General features: G+C 41.2%; 2 protein-coding genes across 8 annotated transcripts; both read left to right on the top strand.

Annotated features, from left to right (window-relative positions):
• Positions 1-2,814: 2,814 nt before the first annotated feature.
• Positions 2,815-16,704, top strand: tpm1 (tropomyosin 1 (alpha)). Of its 6 annotated transcripts, none has more exons than XM_045687133.2 (10): positions 2,816-3,053; positions 3,534-3,659; positions 3,811-3,936; positions 7,861-7,994; positions 8,601-8,718; positions 9,106-9,176; positions 9,996-10,071; positions 10,492-10,554; positions 10,696-10,765; positions 15,016-15,602. In XM_045687133.2, exons 1-10 carry the CDS (start codon positions 2,940-2,942, stop codon positions 15,096-15,098), a joined length of 981 nt encoding a protein of 326 aa, XP_045543089.1. In that variant the 5' UTR covers positions 2,816-2,939; the 3' UTR covers positions 15,099-15,602.
• A 3,110-nt stretch (positions 16,705-19,814) lies between these two features.
• Positions 19,815-22,421, top strand: lactb (lactamase, beta). 2 transcript variants are annotated; one of them, XM_014124810.3, is made up of 6 exons: positions 19,815-20,320; positions 20,482-20,548; positions 20,684-20,874; positions 21,013-21,319; positions 21,418-21,583; positions 21,716-22,421. In XM_014124810.3, exons 1-6 carry the CDS (start codon positions 19,946-19,948, stop codon positions 22,236-22,238), a joined length of 1,629 nt encoding a protein of 542 aa, XP_013980285.1. In that variant the 5' UTR covers positions 19,815-19,945; the 3' UTR covers positions 22,239-22,421. The 2 variants fall into 2 exon arrangements, with proteins under 2 accessions (XP_013980285.1, XP_013980286.1); XM_014124811.3 differs by having other exon boundaries at positions 19,816-20,314.
• The last annotated feature ends 359 nt before the right edge of the window (positions 22,422-22,780 follow it).

The following is a 22,780-nucleotide window of genomic DNA, read 5'->3' on the forward strand; positions in this document are numbered from 1 at the left end:
CAATCGGCTGAAGGAGAAGAGGATCTGCTAAAATAAAGGTAGCCTATGTTGCTAATATCATGTAGGCAAAGAACTAGCCTAGTACTCATGGCACATTGTAAATATCTGACTGCTACTAGGGTAGTATTCTGTACAAGACACAAGACCAAATGCATAAATAAACCAAAACATTTTTGTTAGATAAAATATAGAACAGTCAATAAAAATGTTCAATATATCTTTAGTTTTGGATCAAGGTAGCTACATGCTAGCTAGCTGACAGAAAAGATGGCGTGCTGGAACTTGCAGGGATTTGTAGTCTTGCACGATGTCTACTTAGATGCTAATTACCTTTTTTAATCTGAGATTAAATAATTCCGAATATATTGATAAAATTCACCTCGTCCGAGAAACATTTACACCGTTATCAAAACATCACACCAGGGAAAGCCTATATGAAACACAGACCTTGTTTGAAGTGGTTCTAAATTCCCCCATGTGAAAAAACAATTGGAACCATTTCCGTGTTTGACCGCTAGGTTTTATGAGTATTATGATGCGTTCACTGTGGGGCTCTATGGTAGACTGTGACAGAGCAGGCAAAAGTTGAACTGGAATGCAAAAATGCGCTGAAAAGTTACTAAGGGCCAGTGAGTGACGAGATCCACTGGCCCGACACATGTTTTTACTCGCCCCGGTGTACCATCTTTAATGTCGGACCCTGCACACGAAAGAAAATATATGAATGTGCCAGAAAACAATAGGCTAAGTGGATTTTGACTCATTACCACATTATATGGGACGTGCAAATTCATGCTCTCTCCCTCCATGTAAATATCTGACTGCAACCACAGCGCACACAACACACCCATGAATGGCAATCAACCTACGTATGTCAGTTGCTGTGATAATAAAAACAGCCCAAACTCAAAGTGAACAGCATACGAAGACTTGGATTATTTTAGAGGCTTATCTCATAGGGTTTGGCCCGAACACTTGGCATAGTGACTTAGTTGAACTTTACAGACCAAGGCAGGTGCTTGAAGAAGGCAATCCTAAAAATATCCTCATAAGAAGGAGAGACTCAAGAAGGCCTCAGTCTAACCCTATGTTTCTTTCAGCTTCCTGTCTACATTACAAGAAGATATATATTTACACACTAATAACAATTAGGGATTACTCAGTTGAATTACATTTAATTTTACCAATGTCAACTTTAGCTGTTCGGGTGCTTCACGAATGGCTTGCCTCTACTTTTTGTCAATTGTGGCAAATTAGTATCTGTTCAATTGATATGGTTAACCTTCAATGCGATGGATGATATGAGAGATAGTCAAACTGATCAATCCATTGTTTTATCAATATTTCTTCAGGTTAATTTCCAAACATAAACAATTGCTAAAAACCTGTCATGTACTGTATGGTCATGCAGGTCCAGTTTAATTAACTCGTTCCCTGTAGATTGTGTTTTACGATTACTCTTCTTATATCCATCTTGAACAGTCTGAACAGCAGTGACAGTTCTCTAACATTAGAACCAGCAGCGCAACTTTCACTGGGGATGGGGGACATGTCCCCCCCACATTCTGAAATTGCATTTTTGTCCCTCCCAGTTTTATCATTGGAATGTGATACAAAATGGGGGGGGGGGGGGGGGGGCTTTAGGACCATGCGGACGGCTCCGAGTGATTGGGTAGGCTGTTTGGAGTGTTTATCAGACTGGATAAAAAAATTATAATTTAAATTATGTTATGTCCCCCCAACCTAAAACCAAAGTTGCACCCCTGATTAGAACTACAGTATATAGCTACTGTAGATTGTCAAAGGGAGCAGAGGGCTGTTGAAATACTATCACACTTCAGTATCCCATGGAGGCTGTCTGGCTACAGCCAACTAATACTTAAAGAGTTAGCAGGGAGGCTACTTGATACATTATCTGGCAGCTCTTTCCTATCTTACGCCTCTCAGATTGTGAACAATGCCTCGAGGGGCTGGTTGACCTGAGTCTTTCACCAGCAGTACCTCTTCACTGACTGTACACTTGACCTGAGCTAATACAACACCTCCCAGGAGGACAATTTCAGCTCCATGGATAGCACTGGGCACTGACACAGTTATGGTCCAGTATCCTGAGACAAAAGGACAAAAAATCATTAAACACTATTCAATACTAAATCATCTCAGAATGACATGAGGGGAAATAATCTCAATATATTGTACTTACTGTAGTATGGCCCACTGCCAACATGCTGGCACACGTGTAGAATTGCAGGAAATTGGCTTTAAAACTGCAACATGTTCTCTTAGTATCAAGACAAAATGTGTAGAATAGCATTATAAAACAGCACATTTTGCATACTCCTGCCCTGGACAGTGTCCTTCCCAAACAGTAGATTTACTACCTTAGAAATAGGAACCTAGATCTTGAAGGGGCTGCTCTCCTGCCCATCAAATCGGTCATGCCTAGATGGGATACAGCTTTTGTCAAATCTGATGTCAAACGTAGTTTTGGGAGCATTTTAGCTAACCCTAACCCTTTACCTAACCTTAACCCAATTATACTAACCTGCTAAGTGAATTCTCATAACCTGCTGCGTAAGTTCTCCTAAACCTGCTACGAAAAGTCAACTTTGACAAAAGCTGTATCCTTTCTAGACAAAACTATCAAATCCCATATATAGTCATATCAATGGTCAAATGTCTGAGAGCAGCGAATCACCGAGTAGATCCATAAAGAAAGATAGGGCAAGGGGAAGGGACCCCGAGATGCCGTCTCCAAAAAAGTATTGGATGTCTAAAGGAATTTAGTCCCCTCCCCTTCTTGACAGTACATATTTGACAAGGCACATTCAAGAAGAGCTTGCACTCCAGCGCAACGGTCAGTTAAGCACAGACGCACAGTCTCTCTCCTCGGGTCTCTTTCGAAACATTTGGTGGAGCCAAACAAAAAATAAGCAGCCATGGATGCCATCAAGAAGAAGATGCAGATGCTCAAGCTCGACAAGGAGAATGCCTTGGACAGAGCTGAGGGAGCCGAGGGAGACAAGAAGGCAGCAGAGGACAAGAGCAAACAGGTCGGCATTATATATGGGAAATCTAAATGATTCTAGAAAAGGCACCTGAATACCAGTGGCTCTGTTCGCCGCAGTCTCTAAACATGGATCGATCACCTCTTCAATGTGGATGTATCACTTTTACGGATCATTCGAAATAAGGAGTATTTAAGTGATATTTATGAATAACATATCACAACGGGTAGGCTATTAAGTGACCTGGGTATGAATTATCGGAATAATTGTGTTTACTAATTACGTCCATGTCACTGATTGATGGGTGGGTGAAGTTGTATTAATGTAGCCTAATTATAAGTAGGAAAATATGTGTATAGGAAAATTGCTGTCGGTTAATTATAAGTAGGAAATATAGAATAATTACTGTGGGGAATATAGATAGGCTATTGAAAAACATATGCTTCTTTCAGCATAAATGCAATAGTATATTCACTTTGATGTTCTATTCAAATAAATAAAATGTTGTTATTTATGCATGTGTAGTTAGAGGATGAAATAAGTGAGTTGGAAAAGAAATTACGGATCACCGAAGATGAACGTGATAAAGTGCTTGATGAGTTCCAAGCCGCCGAGGAAAAGTTGCTGAACGCCGAGGAGGTGGCCACCAAGGTATTTTGTGTGGCTCGCATGATTTTCCCTAACTTCTCTCCTCTCTCTCCCTTTCTCTGTCTGTCTGCGTTCTTGCGCTCTGTGCGCGCTCACGCCCTCTGTTTCCCGCTGATCACCCCTGTGAAACTGTCCACACTTAAACAAACCTCAGCTCGAGGATGACTTGGTAGCTCTGCAGAAGAAGCTGAAGGGAACAGAGGATGAGTTGGACAAGTACTCTGAGTCTCTTAAGGATGCACAGGAGAAACTTGAGGTGGCTGAGAAGACAGCCACGGACGTAAGTAAAGGGCACAAAATCACCATTCCTGCACACTGCTTCCCACATCTGTAAAATGTGTAAAATGACAGTGTTATGTGAGAGGCCTTTATTCGGTCTCATCACTCGGTCTAAAGTCGTTTCTCAGATTACCAAATGTAGGTAGAATACTGTTTAGGTGTGACTCACCTGTCGAGCCCAATATGTCTATGGGCCAGTTGGAATGTAGCTTATTATGATAAAGGAATAATATTTAAATCACAAACAATCATGATGTCATGCCAGATTTTGTTGAACTGTCATTTTATATATTTTGTTTGTGGTTGTTTGTCTGTTGTCAAAGATCACAAGTCACCTAAATCATATCAATATAAAGAACAAAAGTGTTTCAGTGTTCTGGTATTTGAATCTCTCCACATAGATAGCCTACATATGAGACCCCAAAGTCAATTTAAGACAGTAAATCAGATTTCTCTCCACAGCTCCTTAAAGTGGGGACATTTATGAGTGGAAACTGAATGTGTTGAACGTGCAGTCTCCAAGCGGAGTGCGTGTGCACCACACGGATAAATATAGCCCACTGCTTTATTTGGTCATCGGTCAAGTTAGAGCTTACTTTTTTGGGCTGTGCCTGTTTCTTGCAACAGAACAGACTAGGTCTATATTAAATTCGTTTCCCTTAAATTAGATTTTCTAACTATTCTACCATCAACCTGAAGTATTTTCTAATAATGAGCTATTTACTAATTATATCCACTTTTAGACTTATCGTATTTTTGCAAGATTATTCTTGTATCTTATTATTAATGTATTTTGTTTGTTGTTTTGAGGAACATTTAGTTAAACTCATACCCTAGAGTGTAATTTGGCTTCCCTGCGGTGTAATTTGGCTTCATACAGAGAAGAACTTGAAATTAGGGAAATGCTCCATAAAAGGAAAACTATCAGCAACGTGTGTATGTCGATTCATGCGTGACACCAGGAGCTGCATCCAGGGGCTGAAAAAAATGATATGTATAAAATACCTAGGTTTATCACGTTATGGCATGATGATCCCAGGCTAAATAAATATGAACAAAGAAAAAACATTAACAAGGCAAGTTAATCCCCCCTCAATAATGAAGTTATCAAATTAGATGTGACATTCAGTTGACAATTGATTTTCATGTATTGAAAGTGTCTGTAGGGTAGCCAACATCTCAATAGACTACATGGACGCCCTATGCTCATCTCCTTTCCTTTAGGCCGTCATTGTAAATAAGAATTTGTTAACTGATTTGCCTAGTTAAATAAAGGTTAAATAAATAAAAATAATATGCACTGATATGAACGAGTTAAACTGGTAAAAATGTATAAATTCTTGGTAGGCATTCACTTGTCCTACGTTTTCAAAACTCATTTGTTGAACTCCTTGAGTAAGATTCTAGAAATGCATAGAAGGCCTCCTCTTGGTGCTCTTTAAGAATTATAGTCTGGAGAGTTTTTCAATCCCATGTGTACTGTCTAGATAATACCAGCAGATGGTGCTATTCACCAGTGCAAGGTACCTTGGTCAACGCTTGTAATAACTGGGCGTGCCATTATCATTACAGTACGTCTACCACAGATGCACTTTTTATTATGACCAAATGTTGGTTAACCATTATAATATTACGAAAACAACTAAATGTATTTCTAGTGCACTTCCAATATATTTTCGTTTGTTGTGCCTTGAACTTGGTTATGAAAGCATGGTTACTTCCGGTGTAACGTTCAGTTATTGCTGTGTGCGTTCCTCACAGACGGGCAGCCTCCCTGCAGGTACATTCCAGGGCGTTGTTGCGCTCCGTTTAACGTAGTTTTCTTAGCAAGTTGAAATAATGACCGGTATAACATCACTGGAGGCCGTTAAACGGAAAATAAAAACCCTGCAACAGCAGGCAGACGGTGCTGAAGAGAGAGCTGAAAGACTACAGAGAGAATTGGGCTTTGAGAGGAAAACCAGAGAATCCGTAAGCATGTCATAAAATAACAGCAAAAAAACATTTCTCCAAAATTTGTGTTGTCCATTGCAACAATGATATATTGCTTTTGAGATGTTTAATATCCGAGTGAGTAGCACAGATTTTTTTAAATGCATGGTGATGCAGTCAGCACTGACATAGCGGAATTTCTCTGACATCCCACTGTGTTAGCTAACAACCTACATTTATCATGCTCAGTGTTTTCGATTCGCCAACTCGGACCGATTACGAGCTCGAGGCGAATTTGATGATTGCCTCAAGTGTAAATAGTGTTTAGCTGTGGTGGTAGAGCACTTCAGGCCTTTTTGATGGATTTCAATGATACTGTAACTACCATGTTTTTGATGTCATAGTCCGTTGATATTTTCTGTTAATTGATGGCCATGATGTACAAAGGTAAATGTTTTCACAAACAGTTCTTGGATTAAAATGTTAGATTGTTTCATGGTACTGTATCACCCCCGATATTCATCTCCTGGGTATGCTAGGCTTCTATGCACATACTTTAGTGCACATAATAACCTAAAGTAAATTGTCCTTTTTTTTTTTTTTTTTTTTACATAATTGCAGCACAGAGTTTAAACTCTTTGAAACTATTTTCCATTTAAACAGGAAAGAACGTCAAAAAGAACGTTGCGACAGAGCTGTGAACAACATCAATAGCAGAATGTCGTTTTAAACAAGGTTTCCTTGTAAGGACAAATAGTTGTCGCATGTTCTAAAGAACAGGGGGCCAGCCTCTGAGCTATAGAAACAGGAAATGAAGCCTGTATGCATTTGCCGCTAAGAAGGTTAATTGCCATCATCAACATGGTCACTTCATGTTAGTTTATTTGAAGGAAACGTTTTGGGTGGGGTTTGAAGAAAAACTATCAGTTCATCTAGTGGTTATCTTAATTTCACTGTCTAGTTTCCATATCTCCATTCACAACATGAGATGGACTTTGACCCCGTGCACCACTCTTGTGTTAGTATGTGATCAGGCCTCTGAGCGGTTAACCAGGTGCAAAGATGTCTCATGGTATGCAAAATAGGTCAACTTTGAGCACCTTTTATCTCTTGAATGTTTTGGCATTCAAGTCCCAAAAGTCACTTTCTGACCACTTCTGCAATGGGACAATATGTATGTGGGAGGTTTCATTCAAATCAAATGGGCTGCTGTCAAAGTGATTGAAGTGTTTTTAAAGATTCAAAATAAGTCGACTTTGGTGCATATAGAAACAACAAAGAATAGAGCAGTGGCTGTCCATATCAATTGTTTCTGCTATCAAATGTTCTGTTTTATTACCACAAAAGCATATCTGTAGCTGAATTTGACACTTCCTCAGTATAAAATCTCTTATAAAAAAAAATAGTGTAACGGATCCATAACTTGTTGTTGGTACCCGTGGTAAGCTAATTAGAACAGTAGGTGGATAAACTTGATCAGTCACCACCACTCACCAGTAAAATAACAATAAAGTAGACATTTTGAGAGGATGAAATGCTGAACTTCATCTAATCTTCAGATATGGTCCACTGGGGGCTCTTCATTGGTGTGTGTGTGTGTGTGTGGCCTTTGACAGTGTAAACCACTTTGGCGCACCGTGAGTCCTCATTAATATCACCTCTGGGGTCCAATAATGAGGCCAGGTATTCAGCCTGTGTCAGCCAGGAGCATTGTTGTCATTACAAACGGTGGAGTGCAGCTCAGCACAGGGGAATCCTCCTGGGAAGGCCCTTTTCTCTCCCCAACAGGTGACACTGTCATTAGGCTGGCAGATGGAGAAAGCACCATTTTAAATAGTCATTACCCAGACCTCTTACCTATAAAACACACAAGACACTGAGGTGGAAAATTCACCAGTATTCTTTATATTGATATGTTTGTACTGTGTTTGTCTCTCTTAATGCATTTTACCCCACGATGCAGGTTCTGGCAAGTTCTTCTCTTCTCTCCTAGGCTGAGGCCGATGTCGCTTCCCTTAACAGACGTATCCAGCTAGTTGAGGAGGAGTTGGATCGTGCTCAGGAGCGTCTGGCAACTGCCCTGACCAAGCTGGAGGAGGCTGAGAAGGCGGCTGATGAGTCTGAGAGGTATATATTTATGGTGGATAGGGAGTTAGACCATAGAGTAGACTGAGTTTCTCTTTCCCCCTTACTGTATTTGTAGTTGTTAGGGCCTTTAGCGAAAGTCATGACTGGCGGTGCCACTGACCGGTTCCAACAAACACAACCTGTTTCAGCGGTGACTATGAAATCCTGAATAAATGGGCCATGAGGCCTGTTTCCATTCCTTTGTTTGGTATATAAACAACCCCTCTATGCTGCACAGCCCAATGCCTGAACATCTGAGACTGTAGATCAGACCCTGTCTGGGCCTGCCCTGTCATCTCCAGTGATATAGTGGTGCAGTATTTTCCCCTCAGTCCCATTAAAAAAGCTCTCAGGCCCAGGCCTTGACTTTGAAAGGCCATATTAAAGTTTGCCAGCCAGCCAGTGTGGCTGTGCGTTGGGCGGACACGGCACTCCCAGAGAGTTGCTTGCAGTGTGTCTGCAGTGGTACCTGCCCACCCATGTTTACTCTGGGCTGGAGATATTGATTTGAGTCATTGAGTTACAGCGCAGTGCTTCTGTGAGCCTGGGAATGGGACTCTTCCTAGCCTAACATCTGCTGCCTGTCTCTCCCCTTCCTCCCCACAGAGGCATGAAGGTCATTGAGAACAGGGCCTCCAAGGATGAGGAGAAGATGGAGCTGCAGGATATCCAGCTGAAGGAGGCCAAGCACATCGCTGAGGAGGCCGACCGCAAATACGAGGAGGTGAGTCTCTCAGCTGCTGCAGCTGTTGGCTGCTGTCCAGCTGTCTCTACATCCCAGCCCCCACACACCCTGCCTTGAACCTACCCTACACCACACAATAACATAATGGCATACACTATGATTAAGTCCACCCTGACATACCCTAATTCGTATAGGGTGTATGACCACAGATATTGGGTATATATATATATATATATATATATATATATATATATATATATATATATATATATATATATATATATGTGTGATATAGATATATAGATATATAGATATATAGATAGATATCCTGTATTGGGTGTGTGAGATAGATAGATAGATATATATATATATATATACAGCCATTTTGTGTATAGTGTGTAACTCCTTGGTGTTCTGTACCTAAAGGTTGCCCGTAAGCTGGTCATCATTGAGAGTGATCTGGAACGTACAGAGGAGCGCGCTGAGCTTTCAGAAGGGTAAGATTTTTTTCCACTGTCACCGAGGAGTAACGCTGCACTTTATTAACATGCATGGATGAGGTTATTTAACGCCACGCCTGGCTCAAAGTTAAAAGTTAACTTTTTATTTTGGACGTGTTGCTCACTTTCGTTGTTGCATGTACTATTAATTTGCATGTGTTTCATGTTTTGAATGGCCTTTTGTTCACAACATCCACTAACAGACGGATTCGAAGAGCGGAGGACGAGCTAAGAGTTTTGGAACAAAGCTTAAAATCACTCACAGCTTCCGAGGCAAAGGTACTGCAGACTAACAAAGTATTCTGTCAGGTCTATCTTTACAGACTTTTATGTACGACTTCCTCTTGTCACGTTCATTCACTCTGCTGAATGAAGCCTCTTTCCTGCTAGCACCTTGCTCTGCTTTGCTCTCTTTTCCTATGTGTGGGCTTATGCTCGGGATATCCTAGAACTAGAGCCTTTTACACCTCTAACCTGGTAGGAACTGTGCAAGAATAACATCTTTCACATGCCGTATTAGCATTCCTAATTTGACCAATCTGCAAGCTAAAAGGCATTTACAAAAGTGTCTTTGTAGTCTCCACCTTTGTTATTATTGTTGCATTCCTGCTGTGTTAAGGCACTTTGGTCTCCTTCCTGTAATTCCCCTAGTTCGTATTTATTTTGTTTTGTTTCTTCTCCCCCCTCCTACTCTCCCTCTGTCCATCCTGCTTCCATTTGTCATCGGTGTCTCAATACACCCCTCCTCCATTTCGGCACAATTTCCTCTGGACCCTCCTCCACTTCCTCCGCACCTTCTCCCCTCTAAAACAACAGCAAATGCTCTGAGCTTGAGGAAGAGTTGAAAACTGTGACCAACAACCTGAAGTCACTGGAGGCCCAGGCTGAGAAGGTAGGTAGTCTGCCGCTGTGTTCAGACCCAGGCATGCTTTCCAAACCCCAGATCCCCCCCAGAGCCATACAGGAGAATGAATGGAAGGAACCTGGAGAACCATTTACAGCAGCACTTGGGTCATTGGATACAGTATCTGGCTTATGAAATTGGAGAGGGATAAGATTAGTCAAACGTTGTACTTAAAGATGTCAGGCAAATACCTTTCACTATTTGTTCTGTTAATTGAAGATAAACCTATTGCATCTAAGCCTTGTTGCTCATGTTTTTTTTAGAACTGTTTGGTAAGTCATTAGGTCTTTGTTTCATATAAAAGATAAAGTGGGAGTGTTTTTAGGCTCTGTCTGTCTCTGTAGACTGGTGCAGATGTTACAGTTGGGTAGATGCATGACTCCTGTTTCTGCTTCTTTTGGTCCACAGTACTCACAGAAGGAGGACAAGTACGAGGAGGAGATCAAGGTCCTCACCGACAAGCTGAAGGAGGCAAGTTTCACAACCCCCTTTATCTGGGGACTTTGGCCAGAGGCCAGGCTATTCCAGTGCTGTGGGTACTGTCGGCCTACAGTATCACTAACTGTGACATTTACAGACTGATTCTTAAGAACCCGTCTCTCTCTACCACAGGCTGAGACTCGTGCTGAGTTCGCTGAAAGATCAGTAGCCAAACTTGAGAAGACCATCGACGACTTGGAAGGTATGACTTTTTTGCAGTTAATTTCAAAACTGTACTTTGATCTGTTTGGAGTAGGTCTACATCTTAGTGTCAGTGAGTCTCATTCATGGCTATTCGGTAACTGTCTATGCTTCTTTCATAATGTCATGAACAAGAGGAAACCCTCTTCCCTTCTATGCTACACCTCATCAGTATACTCTAATCTGTGCTGGTCTTTGCTACCTCTCACAATTTCCATTATTTACATATTTATATTCTGAGCAACACGTGCCCCTGGTTGAGTCGGTGTACTTTTGGGTCACATCTGAATGGAAATGACTTTGGTAGTTGGACATTTGACAGGTCGTCCTATTCACTCTATATTTACGTTTGTTCATAGGTTGGGTTGTTTTTTCCGGTTGATCTGCAACAATTAAGTTGCATCTGCTTAATGAGAATGAGCTATTAGTCACAGTAAGGGATATGCTGCCCTACAACTGCTTGTTACAGCAACTCCTCCATCTGTAGGTTAAAGAATGTATCATGAGGCTCTCATGGTATTTAGAAGGGCTGAAGAAGCAGCCATATGATCATGATATCTCTGACATGAGATGTTCAGGACTCTGTTCACTATTTCTTGATGATGCTGAGGAATTTGTCGTGGCCTCAATCACATTTCTGTTCTATCCTCTTCTGGTATAACTTTTTTTTTCTTCCTTTTCCACTCTGTCACTCTCCCTGGGCTGTCTCACCCACCTCCCTCTGGGGTCTTGCTGATGGCCCGGACGCCCTTCACCCCCTTCCCACACACCCCTCCACCTCTGCCCCCTCCTCCTCCCTGTCTGTGCACTTGGCCCACGTCCCAATAGATGAGTTGTATGCCCAGAAACTGAAGTACAAGGCCATCAGCGAGGAGCTGGACAACGCCCTCAACGACATGACTTCTATGTAATTCTTCATCTGCGCTGCCTGCTTGTGCCTCTGTCGTCACCTCCTTGCACCTCCCACCCCCATTGTCCAGCCATCACAATCTTCTGTCTCTCTGAAATTCTCCATCCATCTGCTGTTTCTGTTCGTACACGATAAAGTGGTTCATGTTACTGTTAGAAAGCAGCAAATTATTTCTATACACTAGGTAGTCTAAAGGTCCTAGTTAAAAGGGGTTGTATATTGTAAGTACTAGCTAACTGTGTGGGAATTGTTTACGCTCACTCTATGGTTTCCGTTCTCACACTTAGACTTGTTTTTGGTTGTGGACATTCTCTCCATTAAAGTCAGTTACCATTTTAGCAGTGCAGTTGAGTACTTGAACCTAGACTTGTTTTGTATGAACAGAATACAGCATGGAGGTTCTTTGTTTACCTATTTGGGCTTACATTTTAATAACTACCATATTGTATTACTTTTTACATAAAGAAGTAATCGTAATTCATTTTGTGATAGTATTTTAAATGTACATTGTTCGACCAACAAATGAATGTCTTAATTTCAAAATATTAATAATATTTTGTCAACCCTTAATGCATGTGAGGCGTCTATTGAAATGCAATATTTCAATGTGAGCCTTCTTCTGGGTCTTTAAACTGAGTTTCTCCATGTAGTCCGTGTGCTTTTGGGTTCTGTACCTTTTCAAGTGTAGCTCACTTGTTTTTACTACTAACAAGGTCTACTTCTGTATGGAAGAAAGGCCCCATGCGTCCCCCTTGAAATAACTTTTTGTTCATAACCACAGTTGAGGGGGAACTGTCACCATCTACAATCTGGTTGCCTTTGGAAGTTGTCTTTTTGTTGGGTTTTATGCTGTGACCCTTTGGCATCTGAGAAGATATCAGATGTGTCAAAGCTGGAGGCGGAGCACCATGTATGACAGATGTTTGGTCACCTGATGCTCCTCATGACTCCTTGGAAAGGTCTTCATGTGGTCAGAGGTTTAGTCCAACCTTTGTTTTGTGTTTGAGGTGATACACTGTCTGTATCCTTCCCTGGCAATACCTCCCAGTGGGGCATTGTGGCTCTAGCCTGTCCTTTGTGCTGTGGTGCCAGTAGCGCTGCGTGTCTGTCTTCCAACAAACCCCCTATAGCAGTACCTCACTGTACCTCTTCTCTTCCGCACAGATAAATTGTTTACACCTCATCAAAGACGCCTCCCGCCAGCTGAGCAGCCTCGCTCTGCTCTCTCCCGGCCTTTCTTCCATTTCCCAACCCTTCTGTCCATGCTTTCCTTTACTCCCCATGTTCTCATCCTGTCAGTGTTGTATCCCATCTCTTGTATAGAACCTCTGAATCTTTGTGTTGTATACAAATAAACCTCCTTCCTTCTATGTAAGCTTTATCTCCTTATTCTATCCTTTTCTGTTCCTTCTAAATTCTATTTTCATTTCTATTTATTTTCAAGCGGCTCTAATAATAAAACTAGGGAGCCCTGATGTTAATAATGTTGTCATTGTTTTTTTATGTCTCAGGAACCCATAAACAAATGTTATGGTGCAGACATTCTTACAAGTTCAGTTGAAAGTTTTTAATGTCCATTGGTGTTGATCAACATTTTAATTCACTTTGAGAGGCGAGATATGTAATGTGCACTGTCCAGTGAACATTTGTTGCAAGTAGGCCTACTACACACTTGTAGCTCTTATTCAACTTTCCCTCATTTAATAGCTATATACTTAAGGGAGTAGTGATTATCTTACAGCCTTAATGAAGGTATGTTTTTAGGAGCATCATGGCATTACACATACTGCTGTTAAAACAAATGTAGCTTCTAAGGCGAATGTCATTTGGCTCAATACAGTATAGTTAATGTAATGTTTTGATAGGGAGGTGGCACATGTTGAAGTTGGATTGCTATTGAACAGAGTAGGGAAAAGTAGTAGACGTGAAGAGAAGCACAGTATGTAGGATTGTCTGCCTTTGCGTGTTGAAAGTGAGTTGGAAAGTGTCGTAAGATTGACTATTGAGATGTTGATGACATGAAGTCTGCAATTTGCAATATCATTTTATTGTTGAAATAAATTAATAGATATGCACTTTCCGAATCATTGTTTTCAATTAAAAGCGAGCATCACAGGCACTAGCACTGAGTTAATTGCACCCAACTAGCAGTATTTATTAAGACAAATTGTTAGCCATTTTATGTGTTCCAAGCACTTCATTCATTCATGTCCAGGCCACTCAATGATATCTGTTCTCCCACAGTCAGTGTTTAATGTAGAACTGTGTGGTGTGTAATGGGAGTGTGGAATATCCCGGGCATCTATGACATCAGGTAGTGATCCTCCATACAGGGCTGGAATTTGGCAGCTTTTATACTGCCTTAGTTGAACCTATAAGACTTTAAGCAGGATCTGTACATGCCTTCTGGTGCTGGAAGGTATATTCAGACATTGAGTAGAACCCACTGGCAATTTGTTACTCGTTTGCTCAATTATCCACCCCAGAGAAATGTTGTTCATATCTCCATTCACAAAGTTCAGAGGCATTCCACCCATCTCCTTCTGCAGTTACTGCTCCACTGTTCTGTGGAGAGTAGACTGTGAATGTATGTATCTATGCCATTTTCAAACAAGGTAAGGTATCAGGTGTGAAGTGATCCCACATGAAGCTTTCTCTTGAGCTCTCTAGTCTGTTACTGCACTGATTTCCTGCTTTCTTTCTCTCGCTTTCCTACCTGCTTTCTGACTGCAAAGATCACCTCTACCAGCAACTTGACAAAAACCGCCTTCTTTCTAATGAACTAAGAGTGGCCTTGAATGAGGACTAAATGGTGTGAATGTTTCATCCATGAGCTTATGTACAGTATTGACAGTTTAATGCTGTGTAAGAAATATACATGCTTGTATTGTGTTTGTATGATGCCCATAATGCTGGAGATGTTACTGCTGGCGTAACAAGCTATCCACAATGTAATGGGTTCATCTATATACTTACTCTATACTCTTACTAGGTACTGTAATGTGCCTTTATATACCATTAAATATAGTATACTATACGCACCACTATTGTTCATTTCCCCAGTTTAAGCATGGTGAAGGCAATGCTATAAGAGTTGTGTACTGCCTGTATGGTTACTGCCACAGCATACTTACAGCATTGTTTCTTTTCTCTAACTGAAAGCGTTTTGCTTTTGATGGCTAATTATGTAGTTCTGACTAACAGTACATTTTAATTCATAACCGAAGTCATCTCGAATATTGATGGTCCTTAGCCTGCTGTTGCATGTTGTGGTGTGCTTTTGCATGTTGTGGGGCGCTTGCTTGGATTTTAATATTTTTGTTTTATTTGGTGTTTAACAGAGAAACTGGCACATGCTAAAGAAGAGAACCTCGATATGCACCAGATGCTGGATCAGACTCTAATGGAACTAAATAACATGTGAAAGCCTGGTTTACCCACTGGTTTTGGCTTTCTGTATTTGCACCTCGCATGCCATGAACCCTCCTTCCATTCCATGCCCATGTTGAGGAACACACAAACCGATGCTTTTCCTTTTGCACCATCCTGCTTTCAGTGGAACTCAACAAGGGAGCAGAACTAAGGGAAGGTACAACATTTCCTTAATGAAGCCCAAAATGAGAAACACTTCTATTTTTGCCAGCTGATTTTATAATGATGTCAGCATTTTGTAATCATTGAGTTTGTTTTTGGCAAGTTATCAGGTGAAATGACGTGCCATTTGCTACAAAGGTTATTTTTATCTGCATTTGGTAGATTAAAGGGGATGAATCTGGCACATACCCATTTCACCCTGGTTATGCACATACCTTACATTTCAATCAAAGACAAAGTGGAAAAATGTTGCACTTAATTCAACTTCAACGTACGCACAGAATTAGTAGTGTCGGAGAACACATGATTTTAGATTTTGAAGACTTCTGTATTTCTTAAAGTTTCCTCAAGTGTAAATATACATTGGATAAGCCTGTCCACATGTATATTGGTGCTGAGTTAGGGGGTTGTTCCACCAATTTGGTGCCTTTTTGAGAAGTGTTTCTTGATTTCACCTAACTTAAACATTCTGTCATGAAGAGCACATTCATTTTCAACGTTTTCCCATCTCAAGAGGGGGGAAAAAATACTATAAGTACCAAATAAAGTAACAGGGTTGGTCAGACCGTAACTGGGTTGGCGATTTCATCTTAAATCATCCATAAATCCCCTTGTGACATAGGGAATAGAAGTTTGTTGTGTGCAACAGGGAGTGGTTATTGAATGCAAGCTTCGCAAAAATGCTTAACACTTCTAGCCTGTATCTATGGGTAACAGAGTTGACGTGTTATGCTCCACCCACTCGGTTTTCCGATTTTTGACTATTAGATGTTCAATGTTTCTTTAGAATTTTTTGTTGTTGAAAGGAATAGTTTCAAAGAAACAAAACTAGGGCTTTACAATGATGGTGGAAATGTAAAGACATTTTAGGGTTAAGTGGGGTAAAATCTTCCTAGAGGACTTTGGCACTTTAGCAAGTATTTATTCTATATAAAATCTAATTTATTGAATTCTCCATGTTGTCTATATTAAAAGGCACTTCCTTTTAATATAACATGCTTTTCAAAGTCAATATTGGTGCACAACTTCTACTTAATATCAGAGGGATGCAAAAAGCACTCTTCGTGGAACAACCCTAGGACATTTTAGGAAAGGCCAAAATTAATTTTGTTTGTATACTGATTTTATTTTTTTGCCTATATTAATCCGTGGCTAGAAAGGGATCTACTTATACTTCTGGAGTGTATTTGTTTTTCTTTTCATCCTTAAACTCATTACAAAATCTCTATGGCAACATTCTTGCTAAATGTATTCCTGTTTTTTTTTCTCCTTTTTGTTTAAACCATGGTTCGACAACATTTGTCTAGAAATATGATTTGAATCATGTGGGTCTGCCTCACTTGTTTTATTAAATATAGATGTTTTAAATGTATATCATCTGAAATGTAAAAAAATTGTGAATATAAATAAAACGGCACAGTTTGAGATTTTCTAAAGTGGAGTATTTTTATTTGGTGGTTGTCCTTAATCATTTTAAAAAAAATGTATTTATGTGTATATATATATATATATATATAAGCATCCTCAATATTTTTAGAAAGTTCCAATTGATTGTTTTGTAGGATGTCTTTTTAAAAGGAATCTTGAGAGGAATTAATGCAGCACTGTATTTAAGGGGTCCACTTATCAACCTTGTTCAACCTCAGCTTCGTGTGTGGTGTTTCCAGAACAAATGGTAATCTGTTCATCTTCCAACCTTGTTACATTGACTGCTCATTCTGATCTAGGTGTTGGTTTGACTTCCAGAGAGAGGTCATGCAAGAATATAGTCTAGTCTACCTATATAATTTGGCATCTATTTTGGTACTAACCTTGGTTTTATAGTTTTAATTTAAATGCATTGTAATAGGCCACGTGCTGTGTCACTGGATTATAAATTACCCATAATAATACAACTAGTTGTATGCCAGGTGAGATTGCAAGGAGTGACAATGTAAACAAGCTCATACAGAACAGAGGGCATTGTTACTCTCTAGGTGCTGACAAGAGCCATGTGCTGGCATGTAACCTCTGAGAGAGTACTTTGTCACCCTGGGGACTGGGTGATAAACTGAAGGTAAGAGGTCTCTCAGCCAAAGAAAGGACATAGGCCTACTACTACTGTTGCATCACCTCTCAGAGAGATGGTCATCAGTATGAATAACAATCTGGATAAGGAAGGATACTAATAAAAAAGCAATCATGGGGCCATCTGTCTTACTGGTCCTTTTTTTATGGACATTACATTTTTTTATGCCATTTTATAGACCCGAATCCTAGTTATGTCGGTATTGTATTGAGAGAATTTGATGTGAATGGCTGTGTGTGGTGTGTCATTGCGGTTTGGTTGTGGTATGCGATCATATTGTTGTTGCAGATTTACAGTGCCTAAGTAATTGCCCCTAAAAGAGAAACATTTTGATTGAATTTTAAAAATTATGTATGAATTTGTTACAACTGAAATATTCCATTCTATAACACAAATTGTCATTCATAGGCTGGCCATATGAAGGGCATTTGAAATGGGGGAGACTGTTTTCTTTCACTCAGGAACTGGAGTGAAGGCAGTCGGGTAGGGATGGTGGATGGTAGTTGGAAGAGCGCACTTGTTTGAGATGGAAAAGCGTTGCGGTAGCTTTTGATAAAGAAGAACATCAAGACGAAGCAGCTGCTTTATAAGTGGGATGAACTGTTGAGCGCTACATCCTGAGGGGTTTGTGCTGATTGTACGGAATTTGTGACAGACGGCTAAATGGCGTCCCTTGAAGGCAAGAACAAGATGTATGTCATGGGAAGTGCAGTATTATCATAAGGAGATGTATACTTGGAATACAGAGGAGGAATGGAGGGAAAAAGAGAGGAAGAGGGGGAGCTTGAGTCGGTTAAAAATGGCGGGGAAAAGGGAGATGGTTTGTTAAAAGAATGGTAGAAAGTGTAAGCGGAGTGAGCTGAAGACAGGAGAAATGGAAGTGAATGAGGTCGAAGTATCGGCGGTGGTAGGTGTGGTGATGTTCTCGGAGCCCGAGGCTTGCACCGAGGGTCAGGATAAAGATGAGTCTGTGACAGTAGGAGTGAAGTTTTGGGAAAAAGTGCACCCTTTTGGCGGATCCATTTGTGGTTTCATTGTGGGTGAAAACAGAGTTGGGTGCTGTGGAATCGGTGAGGGTAACCAGACGTGGTCTGTGATAATTGTGTGTTTCTGCTGGTCAGAGGGAGAAGGCGCTCCACTTTAAACGAATGGGGGCAAGAAATGTGAATTGTTTTGCTCCCAAGAAAAGGGGGCCATTGAAAGGAGTGATTACCGGGGTAGCAGTAAATGTAAAAGTTGATCAACTGAAGGGGACGTTTCCCAGTGTTTGATGCTCGTCGTTTGGTACAACGGAAACAGGGTGGCATGAGTGGTGAAACAGAAGAGTCATTGTCTGTTCTTTTGAGTTTTGATGTTGTCTTTTCCCGACAAGGTTATGTTAGTATATATAACTTATCCTGTACAAGCTTTTGTGCTGAATACATTACGTTGTTACAGGTGTCAAGCTTATGGGCATGTGGCAGCAGTGTGTAGGAGGGAGGTTCCTAGGTGTGAGAAGTGTGCAGAAGGGCATGAGACAAAGCAATGTTTAGCATTGGGGAAAGTAGTGGTATATGTTAATTGTAGGGGTGCCCATGGGGCTGGGGATCAGAAATATCCTGTGAGAGAGGCAGGTTGAGGTTTCCATGGTTAGAGTAGTGCAGAAGTTGTCATATGCTAAGGTATTGAAGAAAGTAGAGGAAGATGGGTCAAGGGGGAGGGATCCTGAGAGGAGTGGTGAGTAGTAGGTCTGTACCAGTACAGAGGGATAGGCCAACAAGTGATATATGTTTCAGTAAGATTGGATTTTTAGCATTCATAGCAATGGTTATCAACTGTACTGCAGGGATGGAACGTAAGTCGCAGAAAATTGAGGATGTGGTGGCAGCTGCAGAGAGGCATTTGGGTGTGCGAGACTTGACAGCAGAAGCGTTACATGGTGTGTTAAGTGGTGGTGTCCCATCCTTTCAAGTTGTTGACCTGAGGTAGGACTAAAAAGATTTAAATAGTGGAGTAGGGTGGTGGTCTTTTTTATTTTATTAATATTTACATTTTGTATTCATTATTTTTTTCAATTTTATATATAAAGAAATGTGTTTGTGTTAGGTGGTAGGGTATCTTTTTTTTTTTAATGTATTTGTGGTGGTAGGTAGTCTAGTGGTTAGAGCGTTGAGCAAGTAACCGAAAGGTTGCTGGATTGAATCCTCGAGTTGACAAGGTAAAAATCTGTCGTTCTGCCTCTGAACAAGGCAGTTAACCCACTGTTCCCCGGTAGGCCGTCATTGTAAATAAGATTTTGATCTTAACTGACTTGCCTAGTTAAATAAAGGTTAATAATGTTTTAAGCAAAGGATAAGGGGGGTGTATTCCAGTATAGTACGTAGCTGTAATGTAACATCTAGTGGATGCCAAACGCCGTTAAACCTCTTTGAAGAAGAAAAAGAAGCGTTTGAAATTGTTGATCTGAGCTCCCAATTCGTCATTTGGCTAGTGCTGTCTGGATCGGGCATTGATTAACTTTGTCTGACGCAAGCAGGGGACTCAGGAAATGTTTCAAACTCGATTCGATTGTAGCGATTTTCTACAGTAAAACAAACGTCAGTCGATCGATAGGCTACAGAAAAGTAAATATGTCGCGGTTATTTTATTCGCCATTCAAGCGTTTTTGTGACAAGTGTAAAGATTGTCCTGCAGTGACCTTGCGCTGCTATTCCTCTTTGTTTACTCCAACTCGGTGCCCCCAGCTGTCAAAACAACAGACATTTGTCGTGTTACAACAGCAGCAGAGAAAATGTTTCAGACCTTCACGTCTAATAACTTCTCGGTTTTACTCAAGGTCAAAGTTTTGGATTGGGGGAATAGGTGCGGGCATTGTTTTAGCTTTGGGATTGAAATATCACACTGACATAGCTGAGCTCTCATGTGAAGAGGACTTCCAACATACTGGAAGATATGGTGCTGCCATTCAAGTTAGCAGAGACCTTGTTCAGCGGATAAAGGTACAGGTATTTGACGTTTTTTGCATTCAGAATGTTTTTCTCTTGAAATTAAATGTTTAATAACATGACATTCAGTTGACACATGCAGCTCAACCTCATGTCAGAACACGTTCATGCATTTTCTGTCTGTATCTCTGTCATCACCTCTTTCTTGCTTGGTGTGACAGGATGAGGTTGGGGCTCCAGGGCTGGTGGTCGGTGTGTCTGTGGATGGCTCTCAAGTCTGGTGTGAAGGTTGGTGTCATGCAGTACCTCTAGGTTCACTGTAGTAGACACAATACACTTACTCCTCATATGTTCCCAAATTATTGCAATGCATAATGCTGCTGTGTCAAACAGGCTCCTAACTAACTGATGTCCATGTTGCAGGACTTGGCTATGCTGACTTGGAGAACCGTGTGCCCTGTGGACCAGAGACGGTGCTGAGGATTGCCAGCATCAGTAAACCCCTAACTACAGCAGCAGCAGCCCGCCTGTGGGAGGAGGGGAAGCTTGACCTTGATGCCCCTGTCCAGAAATACGTCCCTGAGTTCCCCAAAAAACAGTTTGAGGGAGAAGATGTAAATTGAGATTCTGAGAAGTTGGAATAAAGACACATTCCAAACAAGCATGATCCTCAAGCACTATTTTTCCCTACATTTTTCCAAATATTTGTTTTTGTGAGGTTCTTGAGGATGTTTTTTCTCTTTGACATGTAGGTGACAATAACTCCACGGTTGATTCTCTCTCATCTGAGTGGCATACGGCACTACGAGAAGGATGCCAAGAAAGTAAGGGAGGACAGGGAGAAGGCCAAACGACCTTTAAAACTGCCTGGTAAAGAGGAAAAGAGCTTGTCTGAAAACAACCCCAAGACCGAGGACAGCAGCACCAATAGCAAGGAAAACAAACAGGCTCAGAAGAAAAAAGAGTTTGAGCAAGAAGAGTACTACCTGAAAGACAGCTTTGAAAGTGTCATTCTTGCCTTGGACCTGTTCAAAGACAACACTCTCGTTTTCAAACCTGGTAGGAGCTATGGAAGAGTTATCGCTGTCAATCAAATGAGTCCTATGTGTATTCAAATTAATTTACGTAAAAGTAAACTAGTGGTTTGTCATCTGCAGGCACCACCTTCCTGTACTCAACCCACGCCTTCACCCTCCTCAGTGCCGTGGTGGAGAGAGCTGCTGGCCAGCGCTTCCTGGATCACATGATGAAGATGTTCAGGGAGCTGGGCATGCTCAACACTGTGCCAGATGAGAATGACCCCATTATCTATAACCGCTCAAGGTAATGAGTGACCAATCTCCTTTTGCTTCACTGCATATCAGCGGTCGATTGGTCTAAGATCAGCTTTGTTATTGTGTTCTGGTTATTTTTACTTTATTTTTTTTCAAACAAACTATTTCTTTGTTGTTGCAGGTTTTATCATTTCAATAAGAAAGGACGCATAGTAAACTGCCCTTACGTGGATAACTCCTATAAGTGGGCAGGAGGTGGCTTTCTCTCCACTGTGGGAGACCTGCTCCTGTTTGGGAATGCTCTGCTCTTCAGCTACCAAGTGGCCAACCTGAAGGACTGCACAGACCTCCTGCCTGGCTTCCTCAAACCAGAGACAGCCCAGGCTCTGTGGGCCCCTGTGGACAAGACAGAGGCCTCCTGGGATAAGGATGGGCTGTATGCACAGGGCTGGCTGGTGGTGGAGAATGAGCAGAAGTATGGCCAGTGCAGGAGCCGCAGGCATTATGTCTCACACACAGGGGGCGCCGTGGGGGCCAGCAGTGTCCTGCTGGTTTTGCCCAGCGAGACAGTCCAGCAGCCCGAAGGACTGACTACAGCCCTACCTCAGGGAATAGTGGTGACCATCATCACTAACATGCAGTCTGTGGGACTCAACAGCACAGCACTGAAAATCGCCCACGAGTTTGACAAAGCCAGAGGCTAATGAGAGTTTATATTGTTTACAAATATAGAAGGTTAAAACTACCGCAAAGTATCAATGCACTACAATATCTTTCCCTATGGCAGTGGATGAATGATTTAACAGCACTCATTTGTATATTTGAATTTGATACTGCTTTTTATACATTTCGGCCCGTTTTGTTGAGTAATAAAAGACAATGTTCGACATGGGTGTGCATTGAATATTAAGTCATTAGTTTGGTGGTGTTGTTAATCTTGATGCAGATAAGTGACAACCATTCTCACCTTTGCTGAACTGAGCCTACTAATCTCGCCACTAGGTGACAGCAGTATACTGCTTTGCTATAAACAGGAACCAGTGACTTCTGAAATCACAGTCTATTCAATACTGATAAGTACCTAAATGGTTAATCTACTTCAGCAAAACAATTGCGTGGGAAGAGCATGATGGTATTGAGAGACCTGAAACTACCCACATAGTCAGCAGTTTGCATTAGGTCTTAAGTGTACTGTCTGTTCAAATGTTTGGGGTCCTCTCTTGAATCGAAATGAAATTCACCCCAA

Source organism: Salmo salar, chromosome 10 (genome assembly GCF_965601325.2).
Source record: "Salmo salar chromosome 10, fSalSal1, whole genome shotgun sequence".
NCBI classification, from domain to species: Eukaryota; Metazoa; Chordata; class Actinopteri; order Salmoniformes; family Salmonidae; genus Salmo; species Salmo salar.

Coding starts and splice junctions, on each gene's coding strand:
- lactb (XM_014124810.3), top strand. CDS start 19,946: ATGTCGCGGTTATTTTATTCGCCATTCAAGCGTTTTTGTGACAAGTGT. Junction 20,549..20,683: donor CTCTCAAGTCTGGTGTGAAG/GTTGGTGTCATG, acceptor TCCATGTTGCAG/GACTTGGCTATGCTGACTTG. Junction 20,875..21,012: donor AACAGTTTGAGGGAGAAGAT/GTAAATTGAGAT, acceptor TTTGACATGTAG/GTGACAATAACTCCACGGTT.
- tpm1 (XM_045687133.2), top strand. CDS start 2,940: ATGGATGCCATCAAGAAGAAGATGCAGATGCTCAAGCTCGACAAGGAG. Junction 10,072..10,491: donor TGGAGGCCCAGGCTGAGAAG/GTAGGTAGTCTG, acceptor TTTGGTCCACAG/TACTCACAGAAGGAGGACAA. Junction 10,766..15,015: donor GACCATCGACGACTTGGAAG/GTATGACTTTTT, acceptor GGTGTTTAACAG/AGAAACTGGCACATGCTAAA.